Genomic DNA, 17,441 nt, shown 5'->3' with positions numbered 1-17,441 from the left:
GCCATATCTTCAATGAGATCCCAGATCTCGAGTGTGGCGGCATTGAAATACACCACGAAGCTTCTCAGGATCTCTCCTTCATTTTGCTTGATGGAGAAGAGACTGTCGGACGTTCGTAGCATCCTCCTGCTAGTGCTAAAGTGGGCCACAAATGACTTTCCAGCTGCTCGAAGGAATGGATGCTTTCCAACTCGAACAGCCTTCCGAATGGTGGCCGAAAAGTCAAGGCATAAGAGGACGTCGGTTGTCCCCTGAATCATCATGAGAGCTTTGTAGCTCTCCAAATGATCGACGGGGTCAGTGGAGCCGTCATAAGGCTCCATTTGTGGCATCTTGAATCGAGCTGGGATCGGTCGTCCAAGATGCATCGGAAGAAAGATAGAGTGGTGTGGATGCCAAGATCATTGGAAGACCCTCGACCATCCACCTGAAGCTGGTTGAGTCGGCGATCGATTTTTTTAAAGTTGCGCTCATAATCATCGAGCCATCTGCTGAGAGAATGTTGGGGTAGAATCCCCTGAAGAATTTAAGGAAGAAAAAGTAGAAGGTGAACGCGGCCTCTTCCCCTTCTTGATGCTATAACGGAAAGAAGACCGTCGCTGTCGGCGGATGGCACGGTGGGAGTACTGGAAAGGTGGTGGCTCGACATGATGGGAATGTTGAGCTGATCGTCGTTTGGAGACAGAAGGAGATTGTCGAAGGGCGCGATGACTATTCTTGGATGGCACTGTACACGCCGCCGGCTCCTTCGCCACCGGTTGTTACTGTTGTTGCTGTGTTTGTTGCTACTGGAGCCTATGCACTACCTCCGTCAGTATTATCATTTGCTGCATTAATACACTGAATTGTTGTGCGTCCATGGTGACGATTGGAAGTGAGGAACTGGACTCTGCCGATAGAGGTGGAGATGAGAGATCTTCTCACGGAAAAGTGCATCGCGGAGCGGATAGAATTGTTTTGAGCACTCATTTTCACATGACTGAATTCATTTTCCTACTACTGGTACGCCAATCTGTCGCAGCCAATCTCCGGTTGCGCCTGACTCCGATGAAGAGCAACCTGTAAAAGAAGTCTACTGACTGGAATTATGTCCGACGGGGACCCTCCGATGCTTAAGTCAGTAGAGAGTGGTGAACAGCAGATATTTTAAAATTGAATCTGGCAGAATCTAACCCAGAAGTGTCTTACCCTTACTATTCCCTTACCTCCGCTTTATATAGGCAATCTGGGTGTAACTGTTTATGATGGTTAGGCACGTGGGGTCCCGCTTATCCCGACATTATGTGATCGTAGGGTGGACAGTTAATCCCCACCAATAATCATGGTATGTAACTGTTACGCGCTCTTTGCACTGGCAGTTTCTGATACACCAACCGTGTGTCAGTGATGCAGGCGTACCAACTGTATGTTGGTGCTTGTAATATACCGACTGACCATCGGTTTATAACTTTGATATTCCGACTGACCATCGGTTATAAAGTCGATCGAGTCGTGATGATTAACTTAGATCCACCAAAGAAGTCGATTGGAAATTACTGACTATATGTTGATGTTGGTATACTGACTAATGGTCGGATACCCGTATCCATGGCACTGAAGAAAGTTGGGTGATGGGCCTTATAGATATTGTAGTCAAACCAGAACTCCTTCAGCGGTCCGGCTTTGATGGTTCTCTACAGCGTACCGACACATATTCGGATGGCCGACCATGAATCGGGGGAGCAGGTCCGATTGCCCCAACACCACCCAATACAGGACATACCATACAGTATCGGTATAGTGCCGAGGTATATACCATGCCAATGCTCAGTATGGGGTGCATCAGTTAGGCAAATCACAAAGTGCAGAGTGCAGACCATTCTAGAGAAGCTTTAGATTTATGCGGTGAGAGCATATTCAGCATTAGATGCATCAAAAAAAAAGGTCGTTCCTTTGGAAAGCATGTTTTTGCAATCAGAGGCATTCAGAAAATGCTCTATTTTGTGAGTAGCTTTTGTGAGTGTATGTGGCACTCACTGTGAGGCAATCTGATTTTCCTCCCTGGCACCTCCTTCTCATACTGTTTAATTTGTTCATTTATAAATATGCCTGTCACTCAGCAGAAAGTAAGTTACAGGGCGACAGAAGCAGAAAAATAGTACAGAAACAGTGAAATGAACATGTCTTGAAAAGCGAAATGTACACCTGTTGAAATCAATGAGGTAGCATCTATAATATGGGTAAGTATTCCGTTTAAATTGATACACAATGTTAGTGAATTCTGGAGCATGGCTACCTGTGATAGGTATGTATTGTCCTATCCTTAAATGCAGCGATTGTGTGTTCCACACATCCCGATTCATTCAAGGTGTCTGTGTGGATATTGACCTGGTCAAATTAAACAGGGGTCAAAGAAATGAAGCCTGGCCACACTCACATGACTTGGAAGGAAAAGAACAAGTCAGTTACTTGAATATCAAAAGCTTCTGCAACTGTTAAACAGTTGTCTATTGCAGCAGGAGTGCTTCCCCAGTCTTCATGCAGTTTCAGACCCATTGCCCCTGATTTTATGATCTCAATTAACCCATCTGGTTTTGCACTGTTACCCTAGTTAATTCATCAGGAAGAATGATCAGTCAGAAGGAATGGTCATTAGTGAATATGTTATAAACATATCAATCAGTGCTTACACGTGATTTGTTGCAGAACTTCAGATAAAAATGAATATAAACAATGAACACAAAATCATCAAAACAACACTATTCAAGTCCCAGTGAAGTAATAAAACCTATCAAATCCATGGTGCCAGATGCAGTAAAACTTGTACAATAACGAATAAGATAGCATATCCATTCTAAAATTGGCTCTGACAGAAAGAAAGTAACCATGCGAAAAATAGTACAGTTTATAACTTTTCAGAAAAAATTATAATACCTTGCCTGTGAAGCCAATATTGATTGGCAAATCATCAGTTGACTGCAGCATCAATTGCATTTGGAATGGTGCAGGAGTACAGGTGGTTGCACGAGTTCCATCTGCTGGTCCTGTCCCACCTCCCACCAGTGTTGTGATACCTATACATGATATCGAGTTGTCCAGTTTTTCAGTGAAATAAGTCCAGCAGAGTCCATTTAGAATGCACTTAATAGATAATTGTTAAGAATCTATATATCCACTACTTCCATATATGCTCTATCCAAGGCTCGCCGTGCCAAAACTAGACCCCATGCCAGTTGGCCAGCTGGTACGATTCATTACGCCTCTTGCGGTTCCATACTAGCCTTGCACCAACACGGCAAAGCAGGGAGAGGGAGAACCTGAGAGAGATAGAGAGAGAGCAAGGGGAAGGGAGAGAGAGGAGCGAAAGGAGGGGGAGTAGGTGGGGAGGCTTCCGCCCTCACCAAGGCTCACCGTGTCAAAACTAGACCCTATGCCAGTTGGCCAACGATACGGCTCAATATGCCTCTTGCGGCTCCATACTAGCCCTACACCGACACGACAAAGTAAGAGGGGAAGAGGGAGAACTTGAGAGAGATAGAGAGCAAGGGGAAGGGAGAAAGAGGAGCGAAAGGAGGGAGAGTATGTGGGGAGGCTTCCGCCCTCCATCTCCAGCGGCCACCACCAGCCTCTCCACCCACTCCCCTCCTGCTCCTCTCTCTCTCTATCTATCTCTATCTCCTTCTATTTCCCTCTCTATGGAGGACGACAGAGCTTCAGAGGACTCGATGGGCCTCCAGCGGCCTCTCCGACCTTTCCTCTCCTTCCCTCTCTCTCTTTTCCTCTCTTTTCTTCTCCTCCTCACCGTGTACCGATTTTGACACTAGAATAATGTCGATCAGCCGCCAGTACAGTTTGGCATATCCCAAACCGGCCGGTTCAGGATGGCTCGGCAAACGCTGGTTGGCTCTATCATTGACCAATCCAAAACATGCAAAATGTAAAATAAGCCAAGAGACCGAAAAACCATTTGTTTTGAACCGTACATTGTAAACTGAAATCTTGTTAGACAAGTGAATTATTCGCCCACGGGGGGGAGGGGGTTGGTAGGGATTCGGCAACCAAATATATCTTAAAAATAGTTATCATATGAAGAATTTTTTTACAGAGTACAACAATTAATTATCAGAGCTAGGGATGCATACGACTTGGGCTTAGCCCGACAAATATCTAAAATTGTTTCAAGGATTGGCCCAGCAACCTAGTCCAAGCAATGCAAAATTTGGCCAGTGGGTTAGACATTCATCCTTAATTAGATCTCTCTTTTTTTTGCCTTTCTTGATATTTATTTGCAGATCCAGTTCATGGCTGTGCCAATAAAACCACCCAATACAGACATTAATGCCTCAAAAGTCAAAACCATTAAACCAAGATTTGCTTAACCGATACCGCCGGCCATATCGACCGGTCGATGGTACGATTCGTATGATTTCGTACCGTGCCAAACCAAGGCGAACCGATGAGGGAAACGGGAGCTGAACCGGGAGAAGAAAAAGAGAGAAAGAAGAGAAATAGAGAGAGAGGGAGGAAGAAAAAAAAAAGGAGGGAGGGGTTGGGGCCGCCGGACGACTGGCCACTGTGGCCGCCCGACAGTGCAGTCCGCGCAGGCGGCGCCGCGGGCGTGAAATAAGGGCATCAGCCCCTGTTTCACAGGTTTTTTTAAAAAAATCGTGAACAGGTGAAGTCAGCAAACCAGTTGCTGACTTCACTAATTTTTTTTAAAAAAAAATCATGAAGTCAACAACTGAGTTGCCGATTTCACGTCTTTAAATTAAAAAAAAAAACCACGGACCCTATTTTGTTTCGAAGGAGGACCGACGGAGCCGTGGAGACCCTCCTCCCATTCGACCACCCTCAGGCCTGTCGACGTGGGCTCGCCGGCCATCGAGGGCCTCGCGATGGAGACAGCATCCGTCCGGTAGGTCGCCCCCCAGGAGCACTCTCTCTCTCTCTTTCTCGCTCTCTTGAAAGCCCTATTGGGCGATACGGGGCTCAAAAGCCCTCGACGGCCGCAGCAGGCCACCGCCAGCCTCCAACGGCTCCCGCCTCCCTCCCTCTCCTCCTCTCTCTCTCTTTCTCACTTTTCCACTCTTCCCTCCCGATACTGCAGGTGTCTCAAATTTACCGACCGAACCATATCGGTTCCCTGCCGGTTCGGTACGATACAGGATGTACCGGTCGGTTCGGCATGGTACGGAAAACCCTGCATTAAACAATTGGCCCAACCAATCAACCCTTGGCATTTAGCTGTTTCCTTGTCAGATTATTTAAGTGTGGGCATTTAGCTGTTTCCTTATCAGATTATTTAAGTAGATAATTCATAAATACAATATGCTAGGATTTGTAATCATCTAATGAAACAAAAGGACAAAGTCATGAAAAAAAGACCAGACTTCCACGAAGTGTGTGAAAGTCAAAGGATTATATTCCAGGGTTTTTCAGTTGTCAAATACTAGTCAATTTTAGCAAATGGTAAAGAAAAGGAAAAAAGAAATTGATCTAAGTTTTGACATATAGGCTCAACTCCAGGACTTGTCTAAGTGGTCAACTTTCATGCTCAGGAAGTAAAGGAAGACCTGACCACTTGATATTGCCTCTTGTGCTAATTGAGGGCATATGAAGTGGATATGACAATCTATGCCTCCGCAGTTACAATCATGCCCTCTGCTGCAATAACTTCAGTACCAACCTGTACCCAGTGATAATACAGTTTGTAAGTATGCTGAATTTATGAGATCTATTATTACCCATAAGTTGAGCAAAAGGAGATGAGAAAAGAGGTTACCCCCACAATCATGTTTTGCTGCACACCATCCATGACATCAGGATTCCCTGCCTTCCCAATGGCAACAATAAGTCCTCCTTTTATCCCAACATCTGCCTTGTATATTCCTGTGTAGTCAATAATAACAGCATTTGTGATAACTGTGTCTAGGCACGAGGATGTTGGATAGCCTGTAGCCTGTCCCATTCCATCACGTAAAACCTTTCCACCTCCAAATACACATTCATCACCATAAACTGCAAAATCCTTTTCAATTTCTGCATATAGCTCAGTGTCACCAAGCCGTATCTTATCGCCAGTAGTGGGTCCATACATGTTTGCATAGGCTTCATGTGAAACTTCAACAGTAAAGCTAGAATTTCCTCCAACAATTCCTTCACTGCAACAAAAATTGAATTAGTTTACAACAAAAAATTATCAGAAGCCAAATTTAACTGGCTTGAATGTAGTTGATCTTTGTGCCTGAGTGCAATGAATATGCCACAACCTTGCATCTGGCTGATGTTCATTCCCCAAACCTTTTACAATCACATCTTCCATCACCTTTTCAAGTTGGGAAGCATCAACAGGACCATCTGCAATGCCATTTCCACCTCTAATAACTTTGCACCCCCAATGCTGACAAGAGATACACATTTGGCATCACCTGGCTGCAAAATTTACATAAATTAGAAAATGGATGGAACGTGTAAAATATCATTTCCAAAACAAGGCAAGAATACTCAACGCGTTCATCTTCGCCTTAGAATATGGAATCTTTCAGGGGCAAGTAGGCATGCAAAATTTGCAACAAGATGAGAGCTTGTCTCTTTTAGGTGTTAAAATGGTCCAACTTACGATGGTATCAGTGAATGTCTAATTTCAATGTCCTTCCAAAATATGAATGGAAAAGAAAGAAAGACAAATATAAAGCATAGGAACCTTAAAATAGGAGTCTCTATGTAATGAAATATCCCCATTGAGCAGCACAAGAAGCTGTGTTCTCAACTGTTAAATAGTAGCAGTTATCAAATTTACAGTTTAATATTTAAATACTGCACACAAAGTTAGAACCTAAATATTGTTTGAAGGATGCAGTTTTGCAGCAAGAAAGATGATATAAAATAGTATAGTCGTCATTGGGAAGAAATATGAAGTTACAACATGTCTTAATGTTATATAAGTTCATGCAGTGCCTGCTCTTGACTGTTTCACAAAAAACATAACCATCCAGCCTCATGCCAACTACTTAGGGTCAGTTTTATGGATCCTTGTTCACCAAGCATTCCTAGTTTTGGACACGTCCGATGTTATTTCCAGCTTTTCCAATTCCTTTCTCACAACCTTCATCCATGCAACCTTAGCTCTTATTCTCGATTTTTTTTTATGTTTCCTGTACGTACCACTAAATTAAAAACAGCAAGCATACAAATATACTGTAATATAGAAGGTAAATGAAAGAAAACCCCAACCAAATCTGCTTTTGATATCACATGTGGAAAAGGACATCCAAGGAACTTTAAGCAGGTTATGGTGTTGAAGCATGGATACCAACCATGAATTGAGTTAGAACTTGATAGTGCTATACAAAAACCATTTATTACATTTAAACCATCTCAAATTTCAGAGAAAAATGAGCTAAAAATCAAGAAAATTATATGAAAACCTTCTCAAAAAACTGGAAAAAAAAAGAAACTTGATAGATGTTATGATTATGAGTAGTCTAAACCAAAGATTTAAGTCCCACGGGACAAGGGCCGTCCGGCCGTCCTGTCCCGTTCCTTTGAGAATCCAGCACAGGGATGGGTGCGGGACCCCGAAACTCATTTCCGGCCTTCATCCTGCCGTTCCATCTTAATTCCGATCGGAATGGGCACCGATACGACCATCCCGGTCGTGCCTTAATTTTTTTCGTTGTCGAATGCAAACGAGCCATTCATCATCGGAAGGGGAGAAGAATGAAGGAAAAAGAAATACTAACCTATTTTCCGCTGTGCATCGGCCTCGGTGTCGGCGTCAATGCCGGAGGGAGCACAATCTTCTCCCTTCGATTCGGTTTTTCGAGAACATGGTATGCCAATAGGTAGCTCATTGGGGAAGGGGAAGGGAGGAGAGAGGAGAAAAGGAAACCGTCGGATTTTCCGACAAGGAGCCCAACCTAGAGGGAGGAGGGAGGAGGAAAGGGCGCGGGGCCTTCCGAAAGGCTCTCAGGGCAAATCCCGAAGCATTTGCACAATGGAGAGTGCGCAATCGGAAATTAGTGACATAGAAGGGAGCGTGGCATGCTATCGACCGTGGGATTTGATGTGGTCCAATTACGCCAGGCGCATGCAATAAGGAACCCAAGCCCACGTCCGATCTCGCGCCTTCCTCTTCATGCCCGCACCTCTTTACACTTGCCGGGATGTCCGATCGGGCCACTGAAATGGGACAGGATGTGGGGGTTTCATTTCAGACAAAATCGAGACGCTCCCGTTTCACGGGATTTAAAATCTTGGTCTAAACAACAACTGGCAACATTTCCTAAATAGTAATTAGTTTCGATAACTCTAAAAGAGTTATACTGAACCACAAACTTGGTTTAAAAAAAAATGCAGGTCCACGTACATATGGACCACAAGATGTTAATTTTAGAAGTAAATTTGCAATGCTACCAAGTTAAGCTGTAACGATTAATGGGAAAAAAGGGGCAAGACTACGTAGTCTACAAATCACCATATGCCTTACTGTTGTTCATTACTTCATTAAGACATAAAAAAGTAGTACAGAAACTTTTAGTCAGTCACTAATACAAATCAGATATATAGGGTCATCACCTCAAATCGTGTAGCTGCTCCAGCCAATATGTTTAGTCTCATACCATAGGCTCTTCTTCTATCAAAAACCAAGTAGGGGTTCACTTCAATAAAGTGATAATGGCTCCCGATCTGCATAGCAAAACTTTATGTCAAAATAATCTCAATGTGGAGAAAAAGGATATCCAGAACAATTGGAAGTTTAGGATGGAAATAGTCAAACAACTTTAAAGTTGCCCATCTACTTTCCTATATTGATTCCGATCTTTGTTATAAATGTGATTTGAGTTCATAATTCATACTCCTAGCACTTGAAAGATTCTTTAGCTAGAAATAATATATTTTCTTTCATTCCATAAATTCCAATAGTTAGAATTAGGCATGTTAGGCTTTCCAAGCTTGGCCTCTAGATCCTATACTATGTGTGACTCAATGATGCAGGACCAAGTAGAAATTATATGCAATAAGTGGAGGATCTAAAAGTGGAGAAATCCTAAGGTTTAGGCTCTTATATGCATGCTTGTTGTCCCAATTCACAATCTCAGCCCTCCATGAATCTGAACAGCTTTGCCTTCAGATCTGATTTTTAAAGCCACCATGACCTCCCTTTAGCCTTAGAGGGTTTGGGTCGTATCTTTCACGGAAAGACTAATTGATCTTCTTTCACGATGTTGACCGTTGGATCACACCTGCACAGACCTCAAAGCAATGATGCACGATCCAACTGTGGATTTGTGCAAAGGGGAATCCTTCTTTTGCACAAAAAATACAACCCTGTCCAGCCTTAGAAGCTGATATTCAATGATGACTGCATCAATTCCCCCCACCCGCTTAAAATACCCAACCTCATCGAGTTGGGAAAATGGCCTAGGACGCCATCTCCTGATAAGTCACAAGTTGAAGAAGAAAGGAAACCTCTTGTCTTTTTAAGCTTCTTCACCGGCATATCTCTAACTAGCATATACCGCATAATGAGGTCTCCATGCTGAAAAGAATAGGTATTCGCACAGCCACAACATGTACCTTGTGATCAAAAAGTCATGGCCTACCCAACAAGAGGTGACACACCTTCACAGGAAGCACATCCTTTACACTATATCAAGAAGCCCTCCAGTGAAATAAGTGACCAAACAGCTCTCACTTTGAGATCAGTGTTATTCACCCAAGCTATTTCGTGAGGACTTGGATGAGGCTCTATCTTCAACTTGAGATTATTATCTGCATCCTACAACACAAATTTGTGTTGCAACCTAAGTCAATCACCATCGTGCACAATTTTCTATTGGACTTCAGACAAGCATGGAATATATTGGTCCTTCCCCAATCTTGTTGTCACCTTACTGATGTGCAGTCAATAACGGTCTCAAACAACACAATGATGTACTGCCTCCTCACAATTGTCCTCACTCTTGTCATTATCACTTTTTGGTTCTGATTCTAATACCCCAATTTTTTTTTCTCTTGCCTTCTCCTCAGGACACACAGGAGCAACAAAGGCAGAGTTGTCTGCAAAAGTAACCAATTAGGTGGGGCATTAGGCTGGAAAATGACCAAACGCTTTGCATGTATAGCACGGATTGCAATTCTTGCTTTACAATCAGACCCTGAACCACTATGGACACCAGCAGAAGAAGAAGAAGAAGATCTAACTGTTCTATTAGTAGAAGCAATATAACCAGTTTGAGACTTCGCTAGGCACAAATCTGCAACAGACTGATCATCCCTTAAGGAAATTTGAGAAAAATTCATTCTTGCTGACTTTTTTCTTCTGCGCTCCTTCCATTTGATAAGACACCTAAATTGCATCAGCCATGGTGCATAGCCCACTAGTAGATAACCCCAACATGATGGAAGGATTTAGCCTTTGGTGATACTGGAGATCATGACAAATACATTCCAAGGAAATTCTGAACATGTTGCCAAGCTATAGAATTTAGTGGTGTATTCCTCTACTGTCATACCCTTGCACATGTTGTAAACTGAATATGTTGGTTGTAATTTGGACAAAGTGGAAACTCATGGTTGTCTCCATGCTATCCCATGATCTAACAGCTGCATAGTAGGTTTGTTGGTATTTTATCCACCAATCCCTTTCTGCCCCTTTAAGATTAGCCTCTGCAAGCAACAATTTTCTTTCATCCTTGAGCTTAGATTATTGAAAGAAGCCAAAATGTGCAGCCAACCAAAAAAATGCCTCACGGTTATGATCTCCATAAAAATCAGAAACCTCAAGCTTTGCTCCTTGGTCCACATTGACAGAAGCTGTTCTTCGAGCAGTCAAAACTGAACATGCTAAATAGAGATGTGCCTTGTACATGATGGTCATTCAAAGCTGTTGAATGCTCTAAGGAGAGATGTTCTTTTGCATCCAGAGTGGTTTTCAGATCAACAATTGAAGAAATCAAGGACGTCATCTCAGCCATCACTGTTGTGATTTCTGCTTTCACAGTCATCATGCCATTTTGTGATTGCTCATAGTCTCGAGAAAAATTCTCATAGCAACCATTGAGTTCTGAATCGGGTACCATTTTGGAGAGAGAAGATCAGGTTGATGTGAGGAGGAAGAAAGGAGGGAAGAACAAGGTGAAAGAAGATTGAAAATTGAGCAGGAATTTCGGCTCTAATACCAAATTGAAGCAGGATCAAATAGGAAATGCATGCAATGAGTGGAGGACCTAGAAGTTGAGAAATCCTAGGGTTTAGTCCCTTGTGTATGTTTGCTGTGCCAACTCACAATCTCAGCCCTCCATGGGTCCAAACAGCAATCTGATTACTTTTGGATCCAATTTTTATAGCCATTGTGCCCTCCCTTTGGTCTTAGCAGCTGATCTTCAATGATCACTGCATCACTCAATCAAAACACATACAGAAAATTCAGATCATTTTCTCATAGTATATAATAGAAATGAAAAACTCTCCTCTCTTATATGTAGATATAGGCAGACAATCAAGCTTTAACTTGAGGAAAATAAAAAGGATTCAATAAGCAGTTTGCGGATATTACAACTTATCAGAATGAAACCGAAAAAGAATTCAATAAGCAGTTTGCTGATATTACAACTTATCAGAATGGAACTCATTCTTTTGATACTAAAGTCATTGACACATTACTAATTAAATAAGTATCATAAAATCCTGATAACTTAAGGTTATATGGTTAAGTGGGAATGGTAACAAAAAAGAAGGATGGATTAAATTGGCCCAGATATCATAGTTTGTATAAACTTGCAATCTATTAAAAATAGATTTAAGCATATATTTTAAGCTTTGCTTACTAATCTATAAACTGGCATGCAATATATTTTACTTTGTAATGGAAACATAAAAATCACTATTCAAGCTACAGGAGAGGCCAGATCGCCAATCAAACTCTATTCCAGGTTGAAATTCAGGCTTGGTTCAGGCCATTACATGCCACAATAAATGAAATAGAACAACAAGACAAATAATTTGAAATACAATAAAATCCTGGGTTTTGTGCTTCTTCCCTCAACAGAAACCTTGCTGATAATACACCCTGCTAGAATTTTGATGTATGCATATTGTCATTCACACTATCAAGAATTCAATAGGTGGAGAAGCTTCACCAGTGTAATGAAAATTTTCTAAATCACGCCAATGTAAGATCCAAAATACTAGATAAGCAGGATTCATTTACATGACAAAGCAGAATTAAGTACTCAACAAATGAAATAAGAACAAGGTTATGTAGTAAGAAATTCACCTGAATGGGCCTATCTGCCTTGTTGACAACTTTCAGTGTCACAGTCTTCCTTCCCATATTAAGTATGATTTTCCCAGATCCAAAAACTATGACACCAGGATGGCTATCATCTATATTCTGAACAAACTTATCAAGTGACGGGACTGCAGGAAAAAAGAATGACAAATAGTTGTATTAGATGAAGAATGAAAATCTCATTGGCTCATTGCACTTAAACCAGCATTGAAGTGTTTCCCCATTAGACTCTTATATTTCTCCAGTATAGCTCTTTTAAGTAGATAATGTATAGCATACATAAGAAATGCGAGACATTCCCTACAGCAGTAAGGAAAGTTGAGTGAAACAAAATCCTTCAAGTCTTTCCTTGGTTGGCAAGTTATAGGCAGCTTCTTGCAGGGATCATGTATGATTGTCAATATTGGATATCCACTATTTATGAGGGCATTCGACAGTTGATGAGACATGATACCAAGGTACTCATACTGGAAAGATTTCATAAGAAAAGGGGAAATAACTAAATTATGTAATAGTAAGTATAGGAAAATATTACAATTGATATGAAAATTAGCTGGAAAAAATACAAAGAACGATAATGTACTCAAGCACCTTGCACCTAATAGAAAACTGCAGAACTTTGAAACACCAATGCTAACCAAAATAAGGTCATGGTTGCAGAACCCAAGCCTCTTTATAACACGTGTCATCTAGATCATAAAGAGAGAAAACATTGAATCTTAAGATAATGCAAGCTTACAAATGATGAAGGCCCCAAAGAATTTGCAACTCCATCATTTGACTAAATACTAAATTTACCCTTAATAGTTAGATTGTAATGTAAAACTTTCAACTGACACATCACATTTTCCAATTGCCTAAGTGCATCTAAAATCCTTTTTTTTTTTGTCTTTTCACATTACACACCCAAAATTCCACTAGAAAGGGAAAAAATAAAACAATCACTTAAAGCCTGAAGTTTGTCTTTTACTCAAGATATTTTCTTGCTCCACCTGAAATTCATTTTTAACACAAGAAGAACAGATTTCATGGAAACCATAACAGAAGAAAATCTGTAATCTATATATGTGCAGATTGCTAATCAAATATTAGATTGCTGGCCACCTGAAACAGAATCTGTAATTTGCACTCTCACAACGCTATGGTATAGGTGATTTTATGAACCTAAATAATATCAAAAACAATTGCAAATATAGTCTCCAATCTAAAATAAGATCAGCAAATATTTGCCAAAAAATAAGATAACCAAACAGCAACCACATAGACTCTTGAATTTGATGCAAGAAAAGTGAAATCAATGCTGTGACATATTTGACAATTTTGAAGCTCAACAGCCAATGAGTTGAATAGATAGGAACAGCCAAAATGATGGCATGTATGCACACAAGCATGATATCCAGGTACAAGGTAATAATATAAAGTATATTTCCAAACAAATAATTAAGTAGACCATGAATGAAACAATATACTAGTCATCATGAGGATAAAAGAAAGCTAAATCCAAGTCTCTTAAAGTCTTTGCATATCTTAGTTCAGCTATGCTCCCAAAATCAGAATCTAAATTTAAAAAATATGCGTAGGAAGAGCTATCCAGAAACCTTAGGTAAATCATTGTTTTCAAAAGTACTACCTGATCAACAAAATGCATGTCACATGAGAGAATTTATGGATGTATATGACAGTCTAATGCATTCTTCTAAAAGTTGCCACAAAAAATTGTGGAATTGAATTTCTCAAAAGAAAAAGAGGTCCATTGGATATTCTAGATGAAGTTCGCAAAGAAAATTAGGAAAATGTGATTAAGCAGAGACTCTGAATATTCTAGATGATCATCCTAAAGGTTAATGTCCTTTGCTCATGTGGTCCAAGCAAAACAAGGAGCTAACCTCAAGTAATTATGTGCATTTGTTTTCTCTCAAGTCTCAATAAATCATTTACCCATGTGGAAAGACAACAGTGAATACTAAATACCACCTTTCTATGTGAAACATTCTTCCTATGCAAAAACACAAGCAACCAAATGAGTCTTTTGCCCCTTCAGTTATGTACAAAATGTGTCCAAGTATTTTAGAGTCACATGCAGATGGCTGGAACCTTAACTATATGAAGGTGAACTAATATGTCAAAATACATTTGTCCTAGAGGGAAGCCAAATTCCACTTTTGCTACTTTAGAATTAATGAAACACTTCATACTCCTCAGGCACATAAGCATAATACAGAACACTCAGAAAAACATACGATAAGAAAGAAAAAGCTAATGGAGACAACATTTTCAAACTCACCAATATGAAGCAATACAGTCATTGTAAGCCACGGGAAATGGACATTCAATGGGTTGGCTTTACATTAATCAACATTACTTTGAAGTTCTGGTTCCTCTATTTTCTTCTTTAAAAAAAAAAAAAAAAACTACAAAGTTTGAAAGAAGGTTCAAAATGTTGCAGTACAGAGGCGTATCAGTCATGTACTGACAGGAAATGGACATTCAATGGGTAGGCTTTACATTAATCAACATTACTTTGAAGTTCTGGTTCCTCCATTTTTTTTTTCTTTAGGAAAAATTACTATGAAGCTTGAAACAAGGTTTGAAACCTATCAGTACAGAGGCGTACCAGTCACATAGCAGTACTATGTGCAAACCATGCAAATCGATATGCCAACCACACACCCCCCCACCCCCCGGTCAAAAAAAAGGGATAAAAACCACCACCACCAACCCACAGGTATCTACCCACCATTTTACCAGCATGGACAATATATCCATGTCAATATGGATCAATATGGGTAGATAGGGTGCATGGAGTATGATGCGCTGCATAGTAAGCATTTCAAAACTATCTTTGAATGTATAAAAAGAAAAGAGAGAATTACAAAATGAAGAAAAATAATAAAATAAATAAGCTACATTTAGACATTTAGAAAATGGGCCTATTCGGAAATAAGAGACAAGCGGTATGAATTGGAAAACAAAATGAAAACTGAGTTTTAGGTAGAAAAAGAGACAAGGTGGTAGGAGGTATGCTGGTTTTCACTGATTTGAACAGTAAAACAAGCTGCAGATCAGAAGTTCCATTCAAGATGATCACATAAGCTATACTGCTCAAGCGCATGCATGTACTTCTAGTAAATATGAACCAGAAAAAGAAAAATAATATTAGATGCAATAAATTGAAACAAGAGTAGAGTATAAATGTTCTCACTTCTCAGGTCTATGAACCATTTGAAGGAGGAAGAATGAAAAGATTTGAAGAAAGATAAAATACTATTGATTGTCAATCAGAAAAAAATAATAAACAATTGACGCCAGGGGGAGAATAAAAAGATTTGAAGAATGATAAAATACAATAAATAATTGATGCTTATGATTTATAGAACACTTGTAAATTGTAACACTCTATTACTTTTGTATGGTGTTGGAACGTTTAGAAGAAATTGTAGTGGTTGAAAGAAAGGTCATCAAACAAAAATAACACAAGACTGTTCGAGGATATGGATCATAACCTCGTTACTGCTTAGGACATAATAAAAGGAGTTCGGAAGGTTGCTGGGGGTTGGTACCCGTGGTCAGGGTTCAAGTCTCACCTTCATTGTAATAAAAAGGAGAGGCTTAGTTCTGGCCCCGTCAAGTTAAAAATAAACTAAAATATATATATATATGTATGATTGCTCAGGACTTATATGCTTGCTTATATATTACAAGCAAAATATCATTCTATATTTCCAGGCTGATTGGGCAAAGAGTAAAAGCAAGCGCCAACACAGGTCATATTTTAGCATAGCAGTATAGTGGCTAATACTATGAAGGACATCTTACTAGATATTAGGATGCCAAACAGAGTGATCTAGCAACATTTGAAGTGAATTATACTGGTCGAAATCAAGGTTCTAAGATTCGATACAATACTTTTCTAGGTACCAAGTCCCAACACTCGGTACAGCAGTCAAAGAAGTACTGGTTCCCCACCAGTAAGGTAGGATACTCCCCATATCGACGACTATAGTTTGGCACGTAAAAACTTGGAAATATATCATCATCCAATATGGTTGAAATAAATTCATAGATCAAATGTCGTGTAAAGAGAATGCTGTCTAGAAGCCTACAAGTTTAATCAATCCAAGATATACAAGTTTATGTACAATAACACCAAACCAATTCCTACTTCCCCATACAGAACATACAAATGTTATATAAGGTCAACATCTAAAACCAAGTTTTATAGCTGTTATCATGCATGGATGCTCCTACGTAGTTAAGATAAACATAAACTTGGTCTAGCAGGGATGTCATACCTGGAAGGAAAGAACCATGTAATGCAAGCTCCAGATTTCCATCATCACACGCAACAGGATCATGTATGGTGATTAATTTTGTCCCATCCTTGAAGGTTCCCTCAACCTAGAAAAAGAGAAATACCAGAAACATAAAAACTTAAAATCTGGAATGGTTAAGAAACATAGTAGAACCAGAGCCATGCAAATATCAGAGTCTTTGGTAGAATGGTAACAACTAGAAAAGACAAACATGTCTCAACTACATGTGACGAACATAGAAATTCAACACAAATGACAAACAAACAGGAATTCATATTTAAAAAAAAAAACACTATGCGTTGGAAAGTAATCTACTGTAACCTATCAAAAGATGTAAAGTTAAAAGCCTCCATTCTGTCAGGAAATGTCAATAAATAAGAAGGTAGGTTCAAATAAATATAGATGAAATCAAGGTTCTACGTCCCAACGGGACAAAGGGTGTCCCAGCCGTTCCGGCCCATTCTGTGAGAAAATGAGACCAAGATGGGCTCGAGACTCCTAAACCCATCCAAGGAGAGAATAAGAAAGAGGAAAGAAGGAAAGGAAAGAAAAATGAAGAAAAGAGAAAAACAAAGGAACGAAGAAGAAAAATGAAAAAAAAAGGAAGAGAGAAGAAAAAGAAAGAAAAAGGAAAGGAAAAAAAGAAACATGATTTTCAAAACCGTCCCAAATCGAACGGTTCAGGGCATACCGAATTGGACCGACGAAGAACCGGGATGGTTCTGGCTTGGAATGCGGCACACGCCAGGGGAGAAAGAGAGGAAGAGAGGAGGGGAGGGAAATGCCGAATGACGCTGTGAGAGGGCGGCACTGGCCCGCCGAGACTGTCGAAGGGCCATGGAGGCGTCCGCGCT

General features: G+C 40.3%; 1 protein-coding gene across 1 annotated transcript in view; it reads right to left on the bottom strand.

The window, feature by feature from the left end:
* LOC105051390 (urease) overlaps positions 1–17,441 on the bottom strand; it is a 43,222-nt gene that overhangs the window by 16,363 nt on the left and 9,418 nt on the right. The window contains 11 exon segments of the mRNA XM_010931819.4: positions 2,276–2,367; positions 2,449–2,586; positions 2,914–3,053; positions 5,558–5,623; positions 5,626–5,665; positions 5,762–6,140; positions 6,249–6,369; positions 6,372–6,411; positions 8,557–8,667; positions 12,260–12,402; positions 16,567–16,672. Of these exon segments, the coding sequence (XP_010930121.2) occupies positions 2,276–2,367; positions 2,449–2,586; positions 2,914–3,053; positions 5,558–5,623; positions 5,626–5,665; positions 5,762–6,140; positions 6,249–6,369; positions 6,372–6,411; positions 8,557–8,667; positions 12,260–12,402; positions 16,567–16,672 (1,376 nt within the window).

This window comes from Elaeis guineensis, chromosome 9 (genome assembly GCF_000442705.2).
Source record: "Elaeis guineensis isolate ETL-2024a chromosome 9, EG11, whole genome shotgun sequence".
NCBI classification, from domain to species: Eukaryota; Viridiplantae; Streptophyta; class Magnoliopsida; order Arecales; family Arecaceae; genus Elaeis; species Elaeis guineensis.
The sequence above is the reverse complement of the archived record's forward strand: the minus strand, read 5'-3'. Positions and strand labels throughout refer to the sequence as shown.